The sequence below is a fragment of the Artibeus jamaicensis genome, unplaced genomic scaffold, assembly GCF_021234435.1.
Source record: "Artibeus jamaicensis isolate MK-2021 breed Jamaican fruit bat unplaced genomic scaffold, CSHL_Jam_final contig_3173, whole genome shotgun sequence".
In the NCBI taxonomy this organism is placed as follows: Eukaryota; Metazoa; Chordata; class Mammalia; order Chiroptera; family Phyllostomidae; genus Artibeus; species Artibeus jamaicensis.
Genome location: NW_026521737.1, coordinates 105,991 through 124,586, shown reverse-complemented (window position 1 = coordinate 124,586; position 18,596 = coordinate 105,991). Strand labels below are relative to the sequence as shown.

The 18,596-nt window shown below is 38.2% G+C and overlaps 2 protein-coding genes across 12 annotated transcripts in view; both read left to right on the top strand.

Moving 5' to 3' along the window:
* STEAP2 (STEAP2 metalloreductase) overlaps positions 1-8,812 on the top strand; it is a 28,020-nt gene extending 19,208 nt beyond the window's left edge. For all 9 annotated transcript variants that reach the window (XM_037152619.2, XM_037152610.2, XM_037152594.2 and 6 more), the window contains 3 exons: positions 3,206-3,370; positions 5,288-5,566; positions 6,801-8,812. In XM_037152619.2, the coding sequence (XP_037008514.2) occupies positions 3,206-3,370; positions 5,288-5,566; positions 6,801-6,953 (597 nt within the window). In that variant the 3' untranslated portion in view covers positions 6,954-8,812. The remainder of the gene's footprint in view (positions 1-3,205; positions 3,371-5,287; positions 5,567-6,800) is intronic.
* Positions 8,813-15,759: 6,947 nt separating this feature from the next.
* CFAP69 (cilia and flagella associated protein 69) overlaps positions 15,760-18,596 on the top strand; it is a 69,840-nt gene continuing 67,003 nt past the window's right edge. For 2 of the 3 annotated variants that reach the window (XM_037152538.2, XM_037152529.2), the window contains exon 1: positions 15,760-16,054. In XM_037152538.2, coding sequence (XP_037008433.2) covers positions 15,935-16,054 — 120 coding nt within the window. In that variant the 5' untranslated portion in view covers positions 15,760-15,934. The remainder of the gene's footprint in view (positions 16,055-18,596) is intronic. The other variant, XM_037152517.2, reaches the window with a different exon arrangement.

Here is an 18,596-nt window from a genome sequence, read left to right as displayed (position 1 = left end):
CAGACCTCATATACCTACAGGGTTTTTGTTACCAAAAAGTGAAAAAAATACAAGTTCCTCAGGTGAAGCTTCTCTAGTACTCAGCTCCTCAAGGAGAGCTCAGCTCCATGGAAGAAACTTAAGGATGGCATAGACCGTGATTTCCTCAGTAATGCCCATTCAGCAAACGTCAGAGAAAGCCCTGTGAGGTAGCACTTCCCAGTGAGAGCCAAGGACACCGCACCAAAACTAATGTGTAAAAGCCTTTTCTTTTTATAAGGAACCAAGGCATCGTGGTCCAAGTATGTAGCATGTAGCACTTAGTATGTCATTTCAACACTTTCAACCTAAAATAATTTGAAAAATAATAATACATCAAGTTTTGTTAAGCCATTCTTTCCCTAAAATTACCACTTCTCTTAAGTGAATACTGAGGCTTTGACATCTGCTCTACCAGCTTTCTCAGTCTTTCAAGTCGTTTGCTGAGATCTTACCCCCTCGGTGAGGCCCGCATTTTAAAATCTGCTTCTGACTCAAACACCCCCCCCCCCCGCCAGAAATCCCAGTCCCTCTTACTCTGCGCTCTCTCTTTTGTCAATAGCACTTTACCATCTTTTAACACCTTGTGTGTTTTCCTTTCCTGATGTCTGCCCTCTGTCACCAGAATGTAATGCTGAACGAATTGAGTCTGGAGGCTCTGCTAGAAGTGACAGAGATTTATTCTCAAGGGTCTTGGAGTTTGCAAACTGGGAACACAACTAAGCAAAAACCCAAAGAGGAAAAGAAAAGTTCAAAGCTCTTATGGTAGAAAGTGTGTTCTTGAGCATTATCAATCCTGCGTTCTTAGCCCTAGGACTGGTTCAGGACGGTTACCAGTCCGAGATCAGCAGTCGGCATGACAGATGTCAGGTGGTCTAGAAGGTGGACACAGGAGGTCCGGTCAGGTCCCTGTTGTCTGAATAACGGGCATCAGGAGGATACATCCAGGAGTCCTTCAGGGGTAATCAGGTGGCCCAAATGAGTGAGTCCTTCTGGGGATAATTAGAGGGTTACCTGGAGGTCCAGATGGGTATCCAGGTATTAATGCAACACTGGAAAGTAAGAAAGTTTAAGTTCCCAGGCTAGTTAGAACAAGAATGGAGTCTTTCTGCAGGCTTCAACCTTCATAATATTAATAATGTTAGCAACTTGATTAAAATTACTCCTTTTTTTAAAGATTTTATTTATCTTTTTAAAAAATTTTTATTTATTTATCTTTAGAGGGGAAGGGAAGGAGAGAGGGAGAGAAACATCAATGTATGTTTGCCTTTCGTGCGTTATGTTTCCCTTTCGTGGGTCCCCTGCTGGGAACTGGCCTGCAACCCAGGCATGTGCCCTGACTGGGAATCGAACCTCAATTATCTGGTTCGCAGGCCCGCGCTCAATCCACTGAGCTACACCAGCCAGGGCAAAATTACTCCTTTTTATATACTTCTATCTTCACTCTTTCCTCAGTAAGTTCATGAGAGCAGGGATCTTTGCCCATTTTGTTCTATGATATATGCCTAATCCCTAGAACTGTGCCTGGCACATAGTAGACATTCTGAAAGCTTGTTTATGGATCAGAGGAATGACCTGGGAGGGCAGGTGGATCCAGGTTGTAACCTTTAGTTCTACCAAGGTATGCTGCTGTTCTGTATTGTACAGATGTCAAAGGAGATAGGAAGAGCTTTTTTCCTACAGAGGAATTCTCAGGACCAAATGGCTAAGCTCTTCTTGGTTTTATTTTCAAGTATGTTTGATTAACTGGAACTGGACAATGTTAAGCTGTTGTTAAATTAGAATCTGTTTTCCATGAATAGATACCTAGATCAAAGCTTTAGCCCAAGGAGTCTAACCCTTGATTTATACTCTGATATTGTTTGTGTGTAAATAGACTATTCTAAAAGTAGTCCTATGCAGAATACCCCACATTCAGAGTTCATTAAGTCTGACTTAATTATATATGCATTATTAATGTAAGGGAAAGACATTTGGAAAAGTACTGTATAAGAATGGCGGGCTGGGATGGTAGTAAAAGACAGAAAACTATACTTGAACCACAATTAAAAATTTTTTTTTAATGATTTAAAAAAAAAGAATGAGGCAATTGCCCTGGCTGGTGTGGCTCAATGGATTGAGTGCCAGTCTGTGAACCAAAGGGTCACCAGTTCAATTCCCAGTCAGGGCACATGCCTGGGTTGCAGGCCAGTTCCCGGCAGGGGACGCATGAGAGGCAACCACACATTGATGTTTCTCTCCCTCTCTTTCTCCTTCCCTTCCCCTCTCTCTAAAAATAAATTAATTAAATTTAAAAAAAAGAATGAGGCATCAATTGGAAAAGTTTATTTAATAATGAGACAATTCAAGTGGACAAATACTTGCATTTGGTAGGGTTTTATTCCCAAGAAAATCTCACCTGTTAGAGAAGAAATTTTCTAACAGAAAATCTTTCCTGTTAGAAAAGAAATTAAGAAGAAAGATAAATAAACATATAAATACTCTTGATGTGAGAAAGGGACATACAGAAGTAGTTTAGAAATTCCCTTTCTGGATTCTAATTTGAACTAAGTCCAGAATGTACCCAAAATATTCTATCAACTATAAACCAACTTATAAAAGTACCTCAACAGTAAGTCTAACTGCCAATATTTCTTCTGGGTCACCCTCAGCATCTCCTGGTCTTGGGATACCAGTGTCTCTGGCACCATGATGCATCACAAATGTGATGGCATGTCCTGGGTGGTTGCTCAGTTGTAGCGCCCCATACAGCAAAAGTTACAGGCTTGATTCTCGGGCACAGCACATACGTAGGTTAAGGGTTCAGTCCCCAGCTGGGGCATGTATGGGGGCAGTGATCAGTGTTTCTCTCCCTTCGCCTCTGTAAAATCAATGAGCATATCCTCAGGTGAGGGTTGAAAAAACAAACAAACACATGTGATTGCAGGTTTACCCACTCTCCTCACAAGTGTACAAAGAAGGAAAGAATCTTAGTCCTCTTTCTGTTTAACGCTCCGTTCTCTTTCTCCCACCTGGGGTACCACACCATCCAGTAACAGCTTCTCCATAACAGTTTGTTAGATTATTACACCCATGGACAACTTAAATATGTCCATGGGTGATGTTTTCTTATACCAAGAGTGAACTCTGTGCTGAACCAGTCAGTGTTCTACCAAATAAGGGAAATTAACGTTTGCTGTCTTGTTAGGTTCGTGCAAATATCGAAAACTCTTGGAATGAAGAAGAAGTTTGGAGAATTGAAATGTACATCTCCTTTGGCATAATGAGCCTGGGCTTGCTCTCCCTCCTGGCTGTCACCTCCATCCCTTCGGTGAGCAATGCTCTAAACTGGAGGGAGTTCAGTTTCATTCAGGTATGCGGGGTTTTGTTTGGTGAAGGAATGGGCTGCATAGAGTTTGTGTTACAACTGTTTGAATTTTAGATATGCCTCTTCTAAGAAAAGTGTCTTTGGGGGCTGCGTGTATGCATGGAAGCTTGGGGAACACCTGTGTGGGAGGCTAGCTTAGGACCGTTCAGGTTTAGTAAGTGGAAGACCAGTACAGGAACTGACTAGAAGGCTTTGATAGCATTGCCTGCTATGCTGTAGATAAAGCGTATTTTATTACGGAAAAATAATGAAGGTGGGGATGTGTGAGCCTAAGACAAGTTTAATGCCAAAAGTCAATGTATTATTAGCCACATGAATGAAGAATTATTTTACATTTTGAATCATCTTGATTTGTCCAGAAAAATCACATTAATCTGAATTAATGTGGAAAGAAGGTCAGTCAGATATTTTCAAAGAAATGTGTATGTGCATATACAAACATGAGCACTGACCAACCAGGTACCTAGGTTAATAGGTTATGACAAGGAACCAGCCTTATGAACCTGTTAGTGTGTATTTCTTATATAAGTTATATATATATAGTGTCTCCAAAGGGGTTTCAAAACACCACTCTAATAAGTTTAATGTTCACCTCCATTTATTGTTATTTAATACATTTGCATATTTAAAAATACATACCTCAAACATAGACCCTATCTGTATCATCACAGAATCAGTATTGGCTGTACCCAAGTGGTTTATGGCACCATCAGGCAGATGACTCTCATTGGTGATACACTGAATTTAGGGGGTTTTGCCTATTTGCTTGAGCTTTTTTGTTTTTTTTATTACTATTATTTTTGTTTTAAAGTTATCTGAAAGTCTTTTTCCTAACTGCTAGCTTAATCACACTGAAAAGAAATAGAAGACCCTCTGATGAAGGGTGCTAGATGGTTATAAATTATCATTACAAATTTAGATGAGTGATTTTTGGCAAACAGAACAATTTTCTGCTAGAGTTTTGACCCTTTCCCATTGAAGTTAGATGTTACATCAGTCTACAGTTATAATACTACATTTATGTAACACAGTATTTTTCAAAGTAAGCAACTGAACATCATAATCTAGGGAACCAGGGATGCTGCTGACCTTTTAGATTTTAACCTGTAAACTGCTTAACTGAAGTGCTGTTAATAATCTCATTTAGTAAGGTCAGTTAAGCCACATATTTGAAATGCTATTTATATTACATATTAATATATAAGATTTTTCATATTTACTTTCAGTTAGTTTGTACATGTGAACGTGTGCATGCCCCCATGAGAATGCTCTTCAGCATTTAACTATATGTATGTATACGTATGTAAGCATACATGTGCAAACACACTCATTTTTTTCTGATGCACACAATTGGCAGAGATGTGGATAACCTTTATAAAGAAGTTTAGCAGTTTTTATCAACACCCTTAAGGCACAACCAGATGTTTTGACCAGCAATCCCACCGTAAGAAATCAGTTCTAAGGAAATAAACCAAAATAAAGAAAGGGCTTAAAGTGACATTATTTATAGTTGAGGAAAGATGGACACAGAGTAAATGTTCAACACAAGGAATGGCTATATAAAGTGTAGATAGCATAACTGTTCAGTGACGTATAATACAGCATTAGAGTCATGTTTTCATACTTAATGACATGAGGAAAGCTCTTTACCTAATAAATGAAATAATTAGAATATTAAACTATATGCAGTATGGCCTTGTTTGTGTAAAATAAAGGGTGCGTATAAATATATATGAAAATGTTTACATCGTTTGATGTAGCAGAGAACAAAAAGTAGCTCAACAACTTCAGATAAAATAGGTTTGTCAAAATATAAACAATGTAGAGCTGGAGAGGTTCATTTATGAGTTTGAATAATTTGTTTCTTATTCTGTGCTTTTTTTTCTTCCTCCTTACCCGAAGTCCACACTTGGTTATGTCGCTCTACTCATAAGCACTTTCCACGTTTTAATTTACGGATGGAAACGAGCTTTCGAAGAAGAGTACTACAGGTTTTACACACCACCAAACTTCGTTCTTGCTCTTGTTCTGCCTTCAATTGTAATTCTGGGAAAGAGCATTTTACTTCTTCCATGCATAAGCCAAAAGCTAAGGAGAATTAAAAAGGGCTGGGAAAAGAGCCAGTTTCGAGAAGAAGGTATTGGAGGAGCAGTTCCTCACCTCTCGCCGGAGAGGGTCACGGTAATGTGAGGGTAATGGTACTCGCGGATGCCATCAAGAGCTCTTACTCATGCCATTATTTCTACGACTTTCTCTGTGTTCAGTTGCCAGCGCAGTCAAATTGCTGTGGGCTGAAACTTGTTCGGTGTGATCTCAGCCAAATAGTGGTAGAATCTTCTTCAGATTAATTTTCACAAATGTCATGTGTGAAAATGTGAATTTTTGTAGTTAACTTATTGTTGAAGTTTAGGTATGGTGTTTTTTTGTTTCGTTTTGCACAACTCTGACATTGTTATTTAACAAAGTGTATTCCACAGTCAGGCAAAAATATTTATAGTTAATGATATAGATACAATATAATGCTAAAAACACCTTGCAAACCAGCAGAATTTAAGTTGTAATACAATTCAATACATAAGTTTTTTTTTTCTGAAGCTCAAGTAAGGTTTTAATGATTATCCAGTGTAAGAACTAGAAATGCATAATCATATATTTGTAAGAAAGGACACATTACATTAGCGTCTAGGTAAGGGTGCATGGCAATATTCCTGTACCTGTCTCATAAGACAGGATTTGAAAACTGTCATTAATTTTGTGAATCCGTGTGGTTATGTGAACAACCACAAAGTGAGAAGACACACTGTACCTGAAATAATATTTAAAATGCATTGGAGACAGGAAAGATACACTGCTAATGTGTACCTCATGAAAGATTTTCCTCTTTATCTTGTTACAAAGCTGTCCCATTTGAATATCAGTATGTTGTCAGGGAGAAGACCATAATACTTGGCCTCCCAAACTGACTTTTCTTATAGTACCAGTCCTGGAAATCTTCTCCTTGTTCCTCCTTAGAAGGAAAGTGTTAGGTTTCCACACTGGTAGTTGTTTGCCAGCTGGCATATGTCGTTGCAGTTTAGCCAGCCATCGCTCTCTGCTGTGCGAGATTTTACAGAAGTTCATTGAGGGGTTATAACGTGCCACAAACTGTTCTGAGCACTTTAGTTGTATTATCCCACTTAATACTTAAAATAATCCCATGACAGAGGTAGTTATTATCCTTTTACAAAGGAGAAACTGAAAGATAGAAAGTTAAGCAGTTTGCCCAAGGTCACAGAGTTAGGGCAGAGCTAGCATTCAAGGCCAGGCAGTAATTTTCCAGAGGCTGTGATTTTAACCACTAGGCTGCAGTCTCCTGCTTCACCCCCATGCAGTACGTTCACAGTGCCGGTCTATGTGCTTCCTCTTTTGTATAAAGGTATTGACATCCTGGAGAGTGAGTGTGGTTGTTAAATTGTGGAGTAATCCACAGTTACTTACCTGTGGGGAGGATCTTGGCTGGGACGTGACCCTGGAGACCCATGGCAGTCCATGTGCCTCTCACTGCGGTAAGAGACTCCAACAGAGATGATAGGACCATGGCAGTTTTAATAAGTGGTCCTTCCGAAGCTTAAACAGTCCCAGTAGGTTGGTCATCTCCTTTTCTCTCTTGAGAAGCCCTCCTGTGTGCTCAGCCATTCATTCGGAAGCAGTTCACAAGCATGAAGGATGTTAGGATAAGTTAATTATAAATCTACTCTAGAGACATATAATCACACAAATTATTCATAAATTTTTCAGTGCTGACATTCCACATTAAAACTGCATTTCATTCAAATTTTGGTTGGAATGCCCTACATTCTCTTCTCCTGAGCTTTTTCCTATTTAAAAATTGCAGACAAGGTAATATTATATACATTCCTTCGAAATTATAACATTTCTAAACTTACCCTCTGAAGTACTACTGACTCCAGCTGCCAAAAATAAAAGGAATTGTACCTCGCGGAGGCTGCCTTGTCCGCCAGTGGCTCGCTCCCTACTGCACGTGATGGCAGTTTGTAAATCACTCATGGTTCTCTGATGCTCTTGGTGAGTTTTCAAATAGCTTTTACTTTTCAGCTGAGCTCTGTTTTCTTTAGCTGTAGTCCTCCCCTCTTGATAATCACTTACTTGTTAGCTCTTAGTAGGAATTCAGTTGGAAAATAACTTTAAAGGTAAACACCTACAAACTATTATAAACTAGTGAAATTAACATCATATTTTCAATACTTTCTTCTTCCTTAAGTTTTACTGTCTTAAGATGATGTTCACCATTTTATGTGAAAAGGCAGTGAAATACTTTTAAAAGTTAGATGATTATTGAAGTATATTGTTGCACATATATATTAAGTGGCCAATAATAGAAATATAAATAAGTATGAGAGATATGTGGGGTCTTTAAAAATATGAAAAAAAACAGTTTATGAAAATGTATATAAGATGTGACTTGTTTCAAATGCTATTTCCTTTCCTCTTTTACAGAGATGAAATTAATTTAGAAGTTTTAGAATAAATGTAATATATTCATTATAATTCTAGATATTTAAAAGCTTTTCTAAAATGCAAAAATATTGACTTAATTGCTTTATTTAATTGACTTTTAATAACCTTATTTTACTATTTCCTACGTGATTATTTTTCTTCATCAGTATAATTATTTTTTTAAAAAGTCATTACTCTGGCCTCAGAAGTAGGACTGAATTCTTTTCTTTTCGGATGTGAGAAAGTGTTGGGTACTTTGAAGTATCAGGGATTTGTTTTCTAATTTGTATTTCGAGAAGTGCCCCTGTGAAAATGATAAGAATGTAGAAAATATATCCAGTATTAACCTATGCAAAAAAAAAATATCTAGTAATTTTTTCCTAAAAAGAAAATAATCCTGGACTGAATCATGCTACTTTGCTTTTATTGTGCAAATGTCTTATGTTTCCTCTATTAATAATTTTTAAAATCATGTTTAAATATGAATATATTCATGCTAGCATATATTTTTCAAAACATATATGGATATTTAGCTGAGCTTGCCTACCTGTAGAGATTTTTATTTAAATTTTAAAATATTCTAAACAACAACTAAATTCTATTTATAGGCATTTATTAGAGACGATTCTTCTGTGCTGCCTGTGGGCCGGCAGATGAGCCCAGGGTAGGGCCACTCGGTTATTTTCTTATAAATTGGCATGAACCTGACTAAGGAGTTTTGCTTTCTCAATTAATTTGATACTAGTAACATAAGGTATATTCATACAGTCAAATTATGAAAATAATTTGTGTAAAAGGGCTTCAAGAATATATCATACCCATTTTTGTATTGTTTATCTCCTATATAATATGATGAAACCTTAATTCTTTTTAATTACCTTTTGCCATTAAGCTGTTTCATAATAAATTCCGCACAAAGCGTTCCCCCCCCCAAAAGAGTTTTATTTGTGAAACTTAAGGTTTCTTATGTGATATTTTAAATAAAGTACCATAAATGTAATTCATAAGTATTTCTTTAGGAGTACCATAAACACTGAAGCTGTGTCAGCCTACAAAATCTGTTTTGCAGTTAAGTATTAAACCGCTTAAAATGTCATGTCGAAATTATTTTGTAAATTCATGACTTAAAGCAGCACTACACGCAGTATAACATCCGTTGTCCAGTGTTAACGATTAATGTTTGTGATGTGTCATCAAGAAAAGGAGATACTCCACCTTTGACTGATTATAAGTCAGCAAGCCAGTAAAACAAATTCTGGTATATATTCAATATATGTAATTGCTTTAAATGACACTCAGTACTTTTAGTGGAAACACAATCCTTTCTTACCTTTGAATAGTGAATTTTACAGGAATGGAAAGGTTCTTCAATTTTTTTAATGTGAAAAATTATGAAGTGCTAATATTCTGCCCACATGATAGCAGAAAACCAAAATGTTTAGTTCAGCCTAGCTCATGTGCATACTGAGATTGTTAGTTTTCAGAACTGTGGGATTTCCATCACGCCATCATTGAAAATTAGGGCAGACGGTATGGATACTCCCAGTGACTAGATGAGCTAAGTTAAATCACCAAAGCAGGTGCCTTTGTGTGATTTCCAAAATGCCAACTTCTAGGACATATTCTCTTAAGATTTTTTAAAAAGGTTTTACGTAGTCTATCAGATATCCAACCCGAACAGGGACTGGAAGTTGTCTCCTAGTGTTTAGTTACCTTACTTCTTTAAAAACTGCTTTCCATCAGATTCATCAGCTGCCCTTGCAGTTAGGCATTCCCACGTGATGTAGTGTCTGTGGTTCAACAGTGAGAGGTAGGGGAGTGGATGAATGACTTCCTGGAGTGGAAGTCTCTTCCAAGAAAGGCGTGTGTTCTTTATCTCATTCCTCCATCTTGCTGCCAGAATTGCAGGAGCCTTGGCTTTTCCGAGAAAACCAAGACCACGCCCTAAGGAAAAGATGTTAGCGACTAAAAAGGTCTTGACTACTTCACTCCTCAGACCGGCTTTTCCTAGTGTTAAGCCATTGTAAATTTGGGTTTCTTTACATGAGGTCAAAATCCATTCTGGCTTCAGTTTTTTGTCATGATACCATATACACTGTTTGAATAAACTAGAACACAATAATGTGCAGTTCACATTAGGATTGATTTTTCCATTGTAAATGTACTCTTCTTCTTGCTTTGATCTGTGATTAGACATTTTGTATATGCTTAGAAGATCGTCTTCTTTGTAACTGTGTAATAGATATTTGCTAAAACTCTGTAATCGCCAAATATTGCTATCACATTACATGCCATGTTTTATATCATTCTCATAGATCTGCCTTATAAATAAAAAGTACTGTTTAATGTGTTTTAACTTCTTTGAAATGTATACAAACAAATTTTTCTTTCTTACTAAATAATAATTACAATATTTAATGGAGGCCATGTAATACTTTTCTATATCTTTTTAGAAGCATCCAAAAGGAAATACATGTAATAGTTTCAGAGACTTTAAGGTTTCGTAAGAAGTTTTTGCCAAAGTAGTCATTTAGGCAAACATCCATCTAATGAGTTGCTGTTCTTAAAATTATTTCTTTTCACTAGCATTCATTATGTTTTTTTAACCACTACTCAATGCAGTATTCAGGCTGTATTTTATAGGTTCCCTGACAGCAGGAACTCTGCCTGCCTCATTTACTAATATATTTCCATCAACTAGTGCAACACAGCCCTACAAGATACTAAGAAGATGGTATAATGAGTACTGATTCATCTTTACAGAAGATGTTGTTATTTATCACCCCACATCCATGCAGCCAGGCCTGCAACCCTCCTGCCCACTCCTCACCTTGCCCCCTGGCTGGTGGCCTGGAGCTGCCCTGTGGTGTCAGAGTGGAGTCACTGCTACTGCTTCACTGCCACCACCACTACCATGGCCACACTGCTGTAACTGAGGAGGAGAAACCAACCTTGGTGCCTATGCCATGTCTGCGGGGGCTCCACTTCCCCTGAAGCTGCCTGGCAACGTGTGGGTTTTAATGTCCTGAGAATAGAGCTGCCTGGACACTTAGTTAAATTTGAATTGCAGAAAATCAGTGAATAACTTTCTAGTGTAATTCTGTTAAGTAATATTGCATGGGAATATTTATTGTTTATTATTTATTTGTTGAATTTGGCAATCCTGCTTGAGAGGTGAGCTTGACCAAAGAGATGCAGCACAAGAGGGAGCTGGTGGATAAATTCTTCTCCCTTGCTTTCCCCTAGATGGGCTGTTCCAAAGTGCAATAGTCTATGTGGACCTCCATGAGAGTACCCTAGAAGACTGAGGAATTAGCTGCACTTATTCCAAAGCTGTGCCCAGCTCAGTAACACCCATGTTTCTGCTCCCTTCTCCACTGCCTGCCTCACCTCCATCTTTTCCTAACTTCTGCATCCCAGAAATAGTGCCCCCTAATAAAATGGCAGAAGTTGGATGTTTGTTGTTGTTTATGGAAGGCTCTAGGGAACCTAGCTAGCACAGTAGTGGATTCTTCAAATGGAAAATGAAACATGAAATAAGTGATGGCGCGATATAGCAGGCTCCAAATTCAGATTGGTTGGGAGCCCTGGAAGGGAATATTGGGTCAGTCAAAAAGTCCGTTTGGTTTTTTCCATAAGATGTTCTAGTAGCACTTAGTTGTTTTTAACTTCATTCAAAACAATTTTCGTTAGATTGTGACAGCTGTCTGTCATCAGCATGCATTTAACAAGAAAGATCAAAATCGGTGAATTTCTGTGTAGCCATTTTAATATTGAAGGTGGAAGAAAATAAGCAACATTTTGGTATATTATGCTTTATTATTTCAAGAAAGGTAAAAATGCAACTGAAATGCAAGAAAAAGATTTGTGCAGTGTATGGAAGAGGTGCTGTGACTGATTGACTGTGTCAGAAGTGGTTTGAAGTTTTATGCTAGAGACTTCTCTCTGGACGATGCTCCCCAGTCAGGTAGACCCGTTGAAATTGATAGTGATCAGATTGACATTAATTGAGAATGTTCAATGTTATACCACCCAGAAGATAGCTGACATACTCAAAATACCCAAATCAATGAAGTTATTGTAACTTCATTGTAATCAATGAAGTTATTTTTATTTTCATTATTGAAAATGAAAAATGAGTCTTTTATTTCACAGAGAAAGCTAGATGGACTTTTTGACCAACCCAATACATCTGCTAGGGACAGATTTTCATTAATCAAGTGATAAATTGATTAATCAGAAGGTTAATCAATTTTACAGTGATAAATTGTTAAATCAGAAGAGTAATTTGTCACTACTGTGAGAAATATCTATGTCCTATAGGCAAGAATACTAATATTGCCTTAAATAGCATATTTGATTACTGAATCTGTAAGAATTCAAATTATAACCCAAAGGACGTTGGAATTAGTTATGGGCTGAATTGTATCCCCCTAAAATTTATATGTTGAAGTCTTAAACCCTAGTACCTTAGAAAGACTATACTTGGAGCTAAGACCTTTAAAGACGAAATTAAAGTAAAGTGAGGGTATATCAGTGGGCCCTAATCCAATATGACTGGCATCTTTATAAGAGGAGAGTAAGAGAGGGAAGACTGCGTGATGACAAAGGCAAAGGGAGCCATCTGCAAGCCAAGGAGAGAGACTTCCGAAGGAAACCAATCTTGGACACCTTGACCTTGGACCTCTAGCCTCCAGGGTGTAAGGAAATAAATTATCTTGTGTAAGCCATCAAGTTTGTGGTATTTGTTCCAGCAGCCCTAGAAGACTAATCCAGAATCAGAATAAGTCAAGTGATAGAGCTTGAATCATTAATGTTATTGGAATAAAACATCTGATTAGTCCTGCTCCACATTAAGACAGTTAACATCCGGGCATATTTCACAATAATTTTCCACCATGTGAACACTGTAAATAGTTTTTAGTTCTAAAAGCTTGAGAACATTTTCATTTCACAGAAATATTCCTATATCGTGGAACTGAAGCTTCAATCAGGTAGAAATCACTTCATAAATTCATTTTATTTACTACCATTTATTTAGTCTCTCCACCAAACATGAAGAGCTCCTCCAGCTTCCTATTTAAAAATCACTCCCAATTTGGATTATCAGTACACTTTTCATTAGAATGGTTGACTTCAGGGGTGGCCGTTCTTTTATTTTCTGTTGCATGTGTTTATTACTCTGAAATTTACATTAATGATTCTGTTGGAAAGAGGTAATTAGTTTTGTTTCTTTTTTAAGGCTTTGTTTCTGTCACAACCTGAACATACTTTTAAAACACTAAAGTAGATTGAATTCCAGCATTATATATATATTTTTTTATATTTATATTTTTCTCCTGTTACATAATTTCTCAAAGCTAACCTGCTAAAACTAAATTCTAATTTAATTTGTGCTATAAAAATTCTGTTTAAAATAAACTTCCTGACTCAGAAAGGAATGTTTATTTGAACACTTAGAATATCTGGCATGAATTTAGAGACTACCAAATTAATATGTAATCTAAAATCCTTATTAGAAATCTTTAACTCATGCTAATGAATAATTTTAATTTTACCAAACAGTACTAATTAAGCAATATGCAAAGAAGTATCAGGGAAAAATCTGAACAATAGTGTACATTTACTTATGTTCAAAACATTAAAAATTATGTGTAGGTCAACATTACTATTTATAGCTGCTTGTTTTAAAAATTGTAATTTGTAATTTAACAGATATTAAATCTGCAGAATTGTTATCAGATTGAAACATTCTCTCTGTCACTTCTGGTATGTTTCTCTACTGTTAATTTAACTTTGTTCTGAAATAGTTTGCCACTTTAATAGCCGTTTTCCCCTTACATTTCTTTTAGTGTCACAAAAATGGGTCTTGTACTCTTAACTTACAAAGGGATCAGTGAATAATGATTAAACTTAAATCTACTCCTAACTTGAACAACAAATCAAGGGTTTTAAGTGCTAGAAAGGGGGCATTCATGAGAGTTATGCTAATTAAGCATTGCAAACTGGTACTCTGGATATAGAACAAAATGAATATATAGGTCTCTGTACACAATTGGTTAAAATAAAATAAAAATCCTGTTGTTCATTTGTTGGGAAAGTGTCTTTGGTTAAGTCCAAGGAGAAGGGTCTGACTTTTCAGAGCCATGGGGGTGTGTGGAACCCTAACAGTTTTCGGCCTGTTGTGCTGAATTACAAGCAGTTGACATCTCTTAGGCAAGCTCTGCTTTAAGTGGAAAAAAATTTTTTGCAGTCCTTCCTGTTCATCTTTCATACTGAGATTCCAGGATGAGTGCACACAGGATAAGCAAGTCTTCCACTTGTCCATTCACCACTATTTTGCTTTTAGGTGCCATTCTCAAAAAATTACATTGCGTTTATCCAAGTGGCTTGTCTGCTTTTGATGTGATGTACTCGGAACGTGCAATATCAATTCAGGTCACGTTAATACACTTGAGAAACCCATTGCACTCTCCCTGGGTGATAGCAAACTTGGATCTATTGAACCCAATTCAAGGTGTAATCCCTATGAGGTGCTCTAAAAGTACCAATAGGTAATGGTAAAGATAAAAGAAAAGAAAAAAAAAAAACAGCGCTGAAGCCCAGGCAAGGGTGTTTAAAACAGGGAAGAGTGGTCATATACTACAGATCAGTACAGCAAGATGAAGTCAGGAAAGTGTCTACAGACTTTGACATCGGATCCGTTTCAGAGGAGTGAGGATGGGGAAGTTAAAAAAAGCATTGAGGTGAGGAAATAGAGACTGGAAATGCACAGTACTCTTTCAAAGAAGCTTGGGTTATTTTGGCTATCATTTAAGTACTGCCATGCCCAATCTAGTTTTTCCATGTCTTTTTATTTGGGGGCCGAAAAATGTCATTCAGTATTTAAACTGGTTAAGAAACCTTAGAGATCACTGATGAACTTACTCATTCTGCAAATGAGGAGAGAAACCCTGAGAAGTGAAATGAAATTTACTTTTAATGGAGTTTCTGTGTAACTTTTTACTCTATGAATTATATTAAAACTCACATTTAAGTTTTGAAGATTTTCTGGAGGTTTAAAAAATTAAAAGGTTTAAAGGATTCTTATATTGGCTTTCATGGCCAAGGTGTTTAGAGTGATTAAGTTATACTGATGATTTCATGAGAAGCTGTCCATTAAAAGTTTTCAACATTCTTGGACCATTACTGAGGAAACAATGAAGAGATAACAGTCACAATAATAATCTTGACCATTTATTTGGTGCTTATTATGTGCCAATACTTGACAAAACCATCATCTACCATTCTGTGCCCTCACAGCTATCTCATGTCACATAGCTATCCTATGTGACATCAGAAAAGTGAGGATCCCAGGGGTTGTTAATTTGTTTTAGAGTAAATGATTTAGAGTCAATGACTCAGAAGTCCTCTAACGTTGCGAAAAATGCCTTATTAGCTGCCTCGTAGGGCCACTCAAGAAAAGGTGGTAGACTGGGAAATATGGATGGCACCGATCACTTCTCTGGGGTGAGATAAACTCCACTTCCAACTTCCAACACTCTCCAACTTCCAACACTCTCCAGCCATCACCCATCACTTACACACCCCCATCCACACTTCACCGCTCCACCCACTCTCTCCCCTTTCAAGAAGGCCCAGCGCAAACGACCAACACTGAGAGACACACGGCGCCTAAGTAACACTCCTGGGCTACATGCTGAGGTCTAGCACGGAAACCAACCCAGCCGATCCGACCGCAGAAGCGCAGAATAGGGTTTGGGAAGTAGTTTGGCTCCCTGGGCTTCCGTAGGAGCCGGCGCCACACCGCCTCTGGCCCCGCCCTTAGCAACTCACTGGCTTGTGTTAACAACCGGCCGGCTTGCTGGAACTGAGATTTGTGGGTGCAGTGCGGAGTTGCGGAGCGGGTTGCCTAGCCCCAGGGACTTTGTTGACTCTGGCGGCGCTCAGGTGGGCTTCCCTTTTCGGGGGCTGAGCCTCTTTGGATCCCGCAGCTGTGGGCACGGTGTAGGATAGAAGACCCCTCCAGTCCCAGAATCCGCCGCCTCAACCATGTCTTCTTCGGAGGCTCCGGCGACCACCGAGCCCCAGGGACCCGGCGGCAGGGGCAAGTCCGGCAGCCCTCGACGGATCCCGGTAGTTGGGGTGGTGACGGAGGACGAGGACGCTCAGGTATGGGACCGTGTAGGTGCTTTGGGAGCTGTGGAGGGGGTACATGCAGATCTAGAGGCGGGGAGGAAGCCGGGGGCAGCAAGGGTGGAAATGGGGGCCCAAGTGGAAACAGGGGGAGCCTTTGGGACGCGGGTTCCAAGCGCAAACCTGATCCCTCGGAGAACCGCGCTCCTTTCGAACGACTGTGACTGTTGTCAACCAACCCGCCTGGGTACTCGGGGTCCTCCCTGGAGCGTCCCACCAAACTCAGTGGGTGAGGCTTTGCAGCTCTTTTTCTTCTTCTTTTTAATTATATTTTTTGCATTACCATTTAACACCCTTATACCCCCCTCCCCCTGCAAATGACCACTCTCGTTCTTGGCAGTAAGTCCTTTTTCCTCGATCCCTCCACCCCCTGACCTGCCCTCCCTCCCTCCCAATAGCTGGCATCCTGCTCTCTATGAGTCTGCGTTTTGCTTGTTAGTTCAGTTTGTTCATTAGATTCCAAGTATAAGGGAAATCATGTGATATTTGTTTTTCTCTGACTGGCTTATTTCACTTATCATAATATTCTCCAGGCCCAATCATGCTATCTTCAAGGGTAAATTTTCTTTTTTATGGACAAGTAGTATTACACTGTGTTACTCATCTTCGTTTTACCCACTCATCTATTGATGGACATGGGCTGTTTCCCAATCTTGATAATTGTAAATAACCCTACATTGAACATAGGAGTGCTTATGTTCTTTTGAATTAGTGATTTGGGTTCCTTCTGCTATATTCCCAGAAGTGGGATCACAGGGTCAAAAGGCAGATCCATTTTTAATTTTTTGAGGGAACTCCATACTGCTTTCCACAGTGGCTGCACCAACCTGCATTCCCACCATCAGTGAAAAAGAGTTCCCCTTTCTCCACATCCTCACTAGCATTTGTTTTTTGATTTATAGGTGATTGCCATTCTGACAGGTGTGAGATGATACCGCATTGTGGTTTTAATTAGCATTCCTTTGATAATTAGTGATGTTGAGCATCTTTTCATATGTCTATTGTCCATCAGTATGTCCTCTTTGGAGAACTGTCTGTTTCAGTCCTTTGGCTGTTTTTTAATTGGATTGGGGTTTTTTGGTGTTGAGTTTTGTAAGTTCTTCATAAATTTTGGATATTAACACTTTACCAGATGTATTGGCAAATGTGTTCTCCCATTCTGTGGGTTGTCTTTTTATTTTGTTGATGATTTCCTTTGCTGTGCAAAAACGTATTAATTGATGTTGTCCCATTTGTTAATTTTTTTTCTTTTGTTTTCCTTGCCTGGGGAAATATATCAGATAAAAAAATCACTATGAGCAATGTCTGAAGTTTTGCAGCCTATGCTTACTTTAGGATTTTCATAGTTTGGGGTCTAACATTTAAGCCTTTGATTCATTTTGAATTTCATCTTGTGTGTGGTGTAAGAAGGTGGTCTAGTTTCATTATTCTGCACCCATCTGTCCAATTCTCCACACATCATTTATTGAATAAACTATCTTTAGGCCATTGTATGTGCTCACTTCCTCTGTTGAATACTAATTGACTATAAATGTGTGGTTTACTTCTGACCCTCTATTCTATTCCATTGATTTGTGTGTCTGTTTTTATGCTAGTACCATGATGTTTTAATTACTATAGCCTTATAGTATGGTTTGATATTAGGTAGCATAATTCCTCCCACTTTGTTCTTCTTTCTCAGGATCACTGTTGCTATGTGGGGCCTTTTGTGGTTCCATATAAATTTTGAAATATTTGTTCTAATTTTGTGAAATAATGTCATTAGTCTCTCTTCATAGGAATTGCATTGCATCTATAGATTCGCCACTCTTACAAAAGTGTGACTATGAAGGGTGTCGAAGAAGAAAACATTCTTAGCGAAAATCTGAATTTGGCCAACTTGTTTGCACTGTGCTTTTGTATGTAGGTCCTGTTTACATAATGATGTTTTTAATGAGGCATATAAAGTGTATCATGTTTAAATTTGTTGCTTACTAAAACCTGTACACAGAGTGGAGGAAATGGTGTTAAAATTAGAAACAAAGCATCATTTTTATATGAAATTTGAAGCTGATTATGGGGTAGGTCAGAGAAAATTAGCAGAGAATAGAATTGATTTTTGTTTTTCTCTTTTTATTTCATTGGTTTTGCATTGAATCTACTGGGGTGACATTGGTTAATACAATTATATAGGTTTCAGGTGCACAATTCTATTGCACGTCATCAGGTGCAGTTCTATTGCACATATAATGTATTGTATGTTCACCATCCCAAGTTGTCTTCTTCTGTCACCATTTATCAACCCTCTTTACCCTCTTCTGTCCCCCCCACCCCCTTTCCCTCTGGTAATCACCACACTGTTGACTGTGTCTGAGGGGTTTTTTTATTTCTTGGTTTTTTTGCATAATCCCTTTTCACCCAGCCCCATAGCCCCCCTCTCCTATGACAGTTCTCACTGTTTTCTCTATCTCCGAGTCTGTTTCTATTTTGTTTGTGAATTTGGCTCATTAGATTCCACATGTAAGTGAAATCATATGGT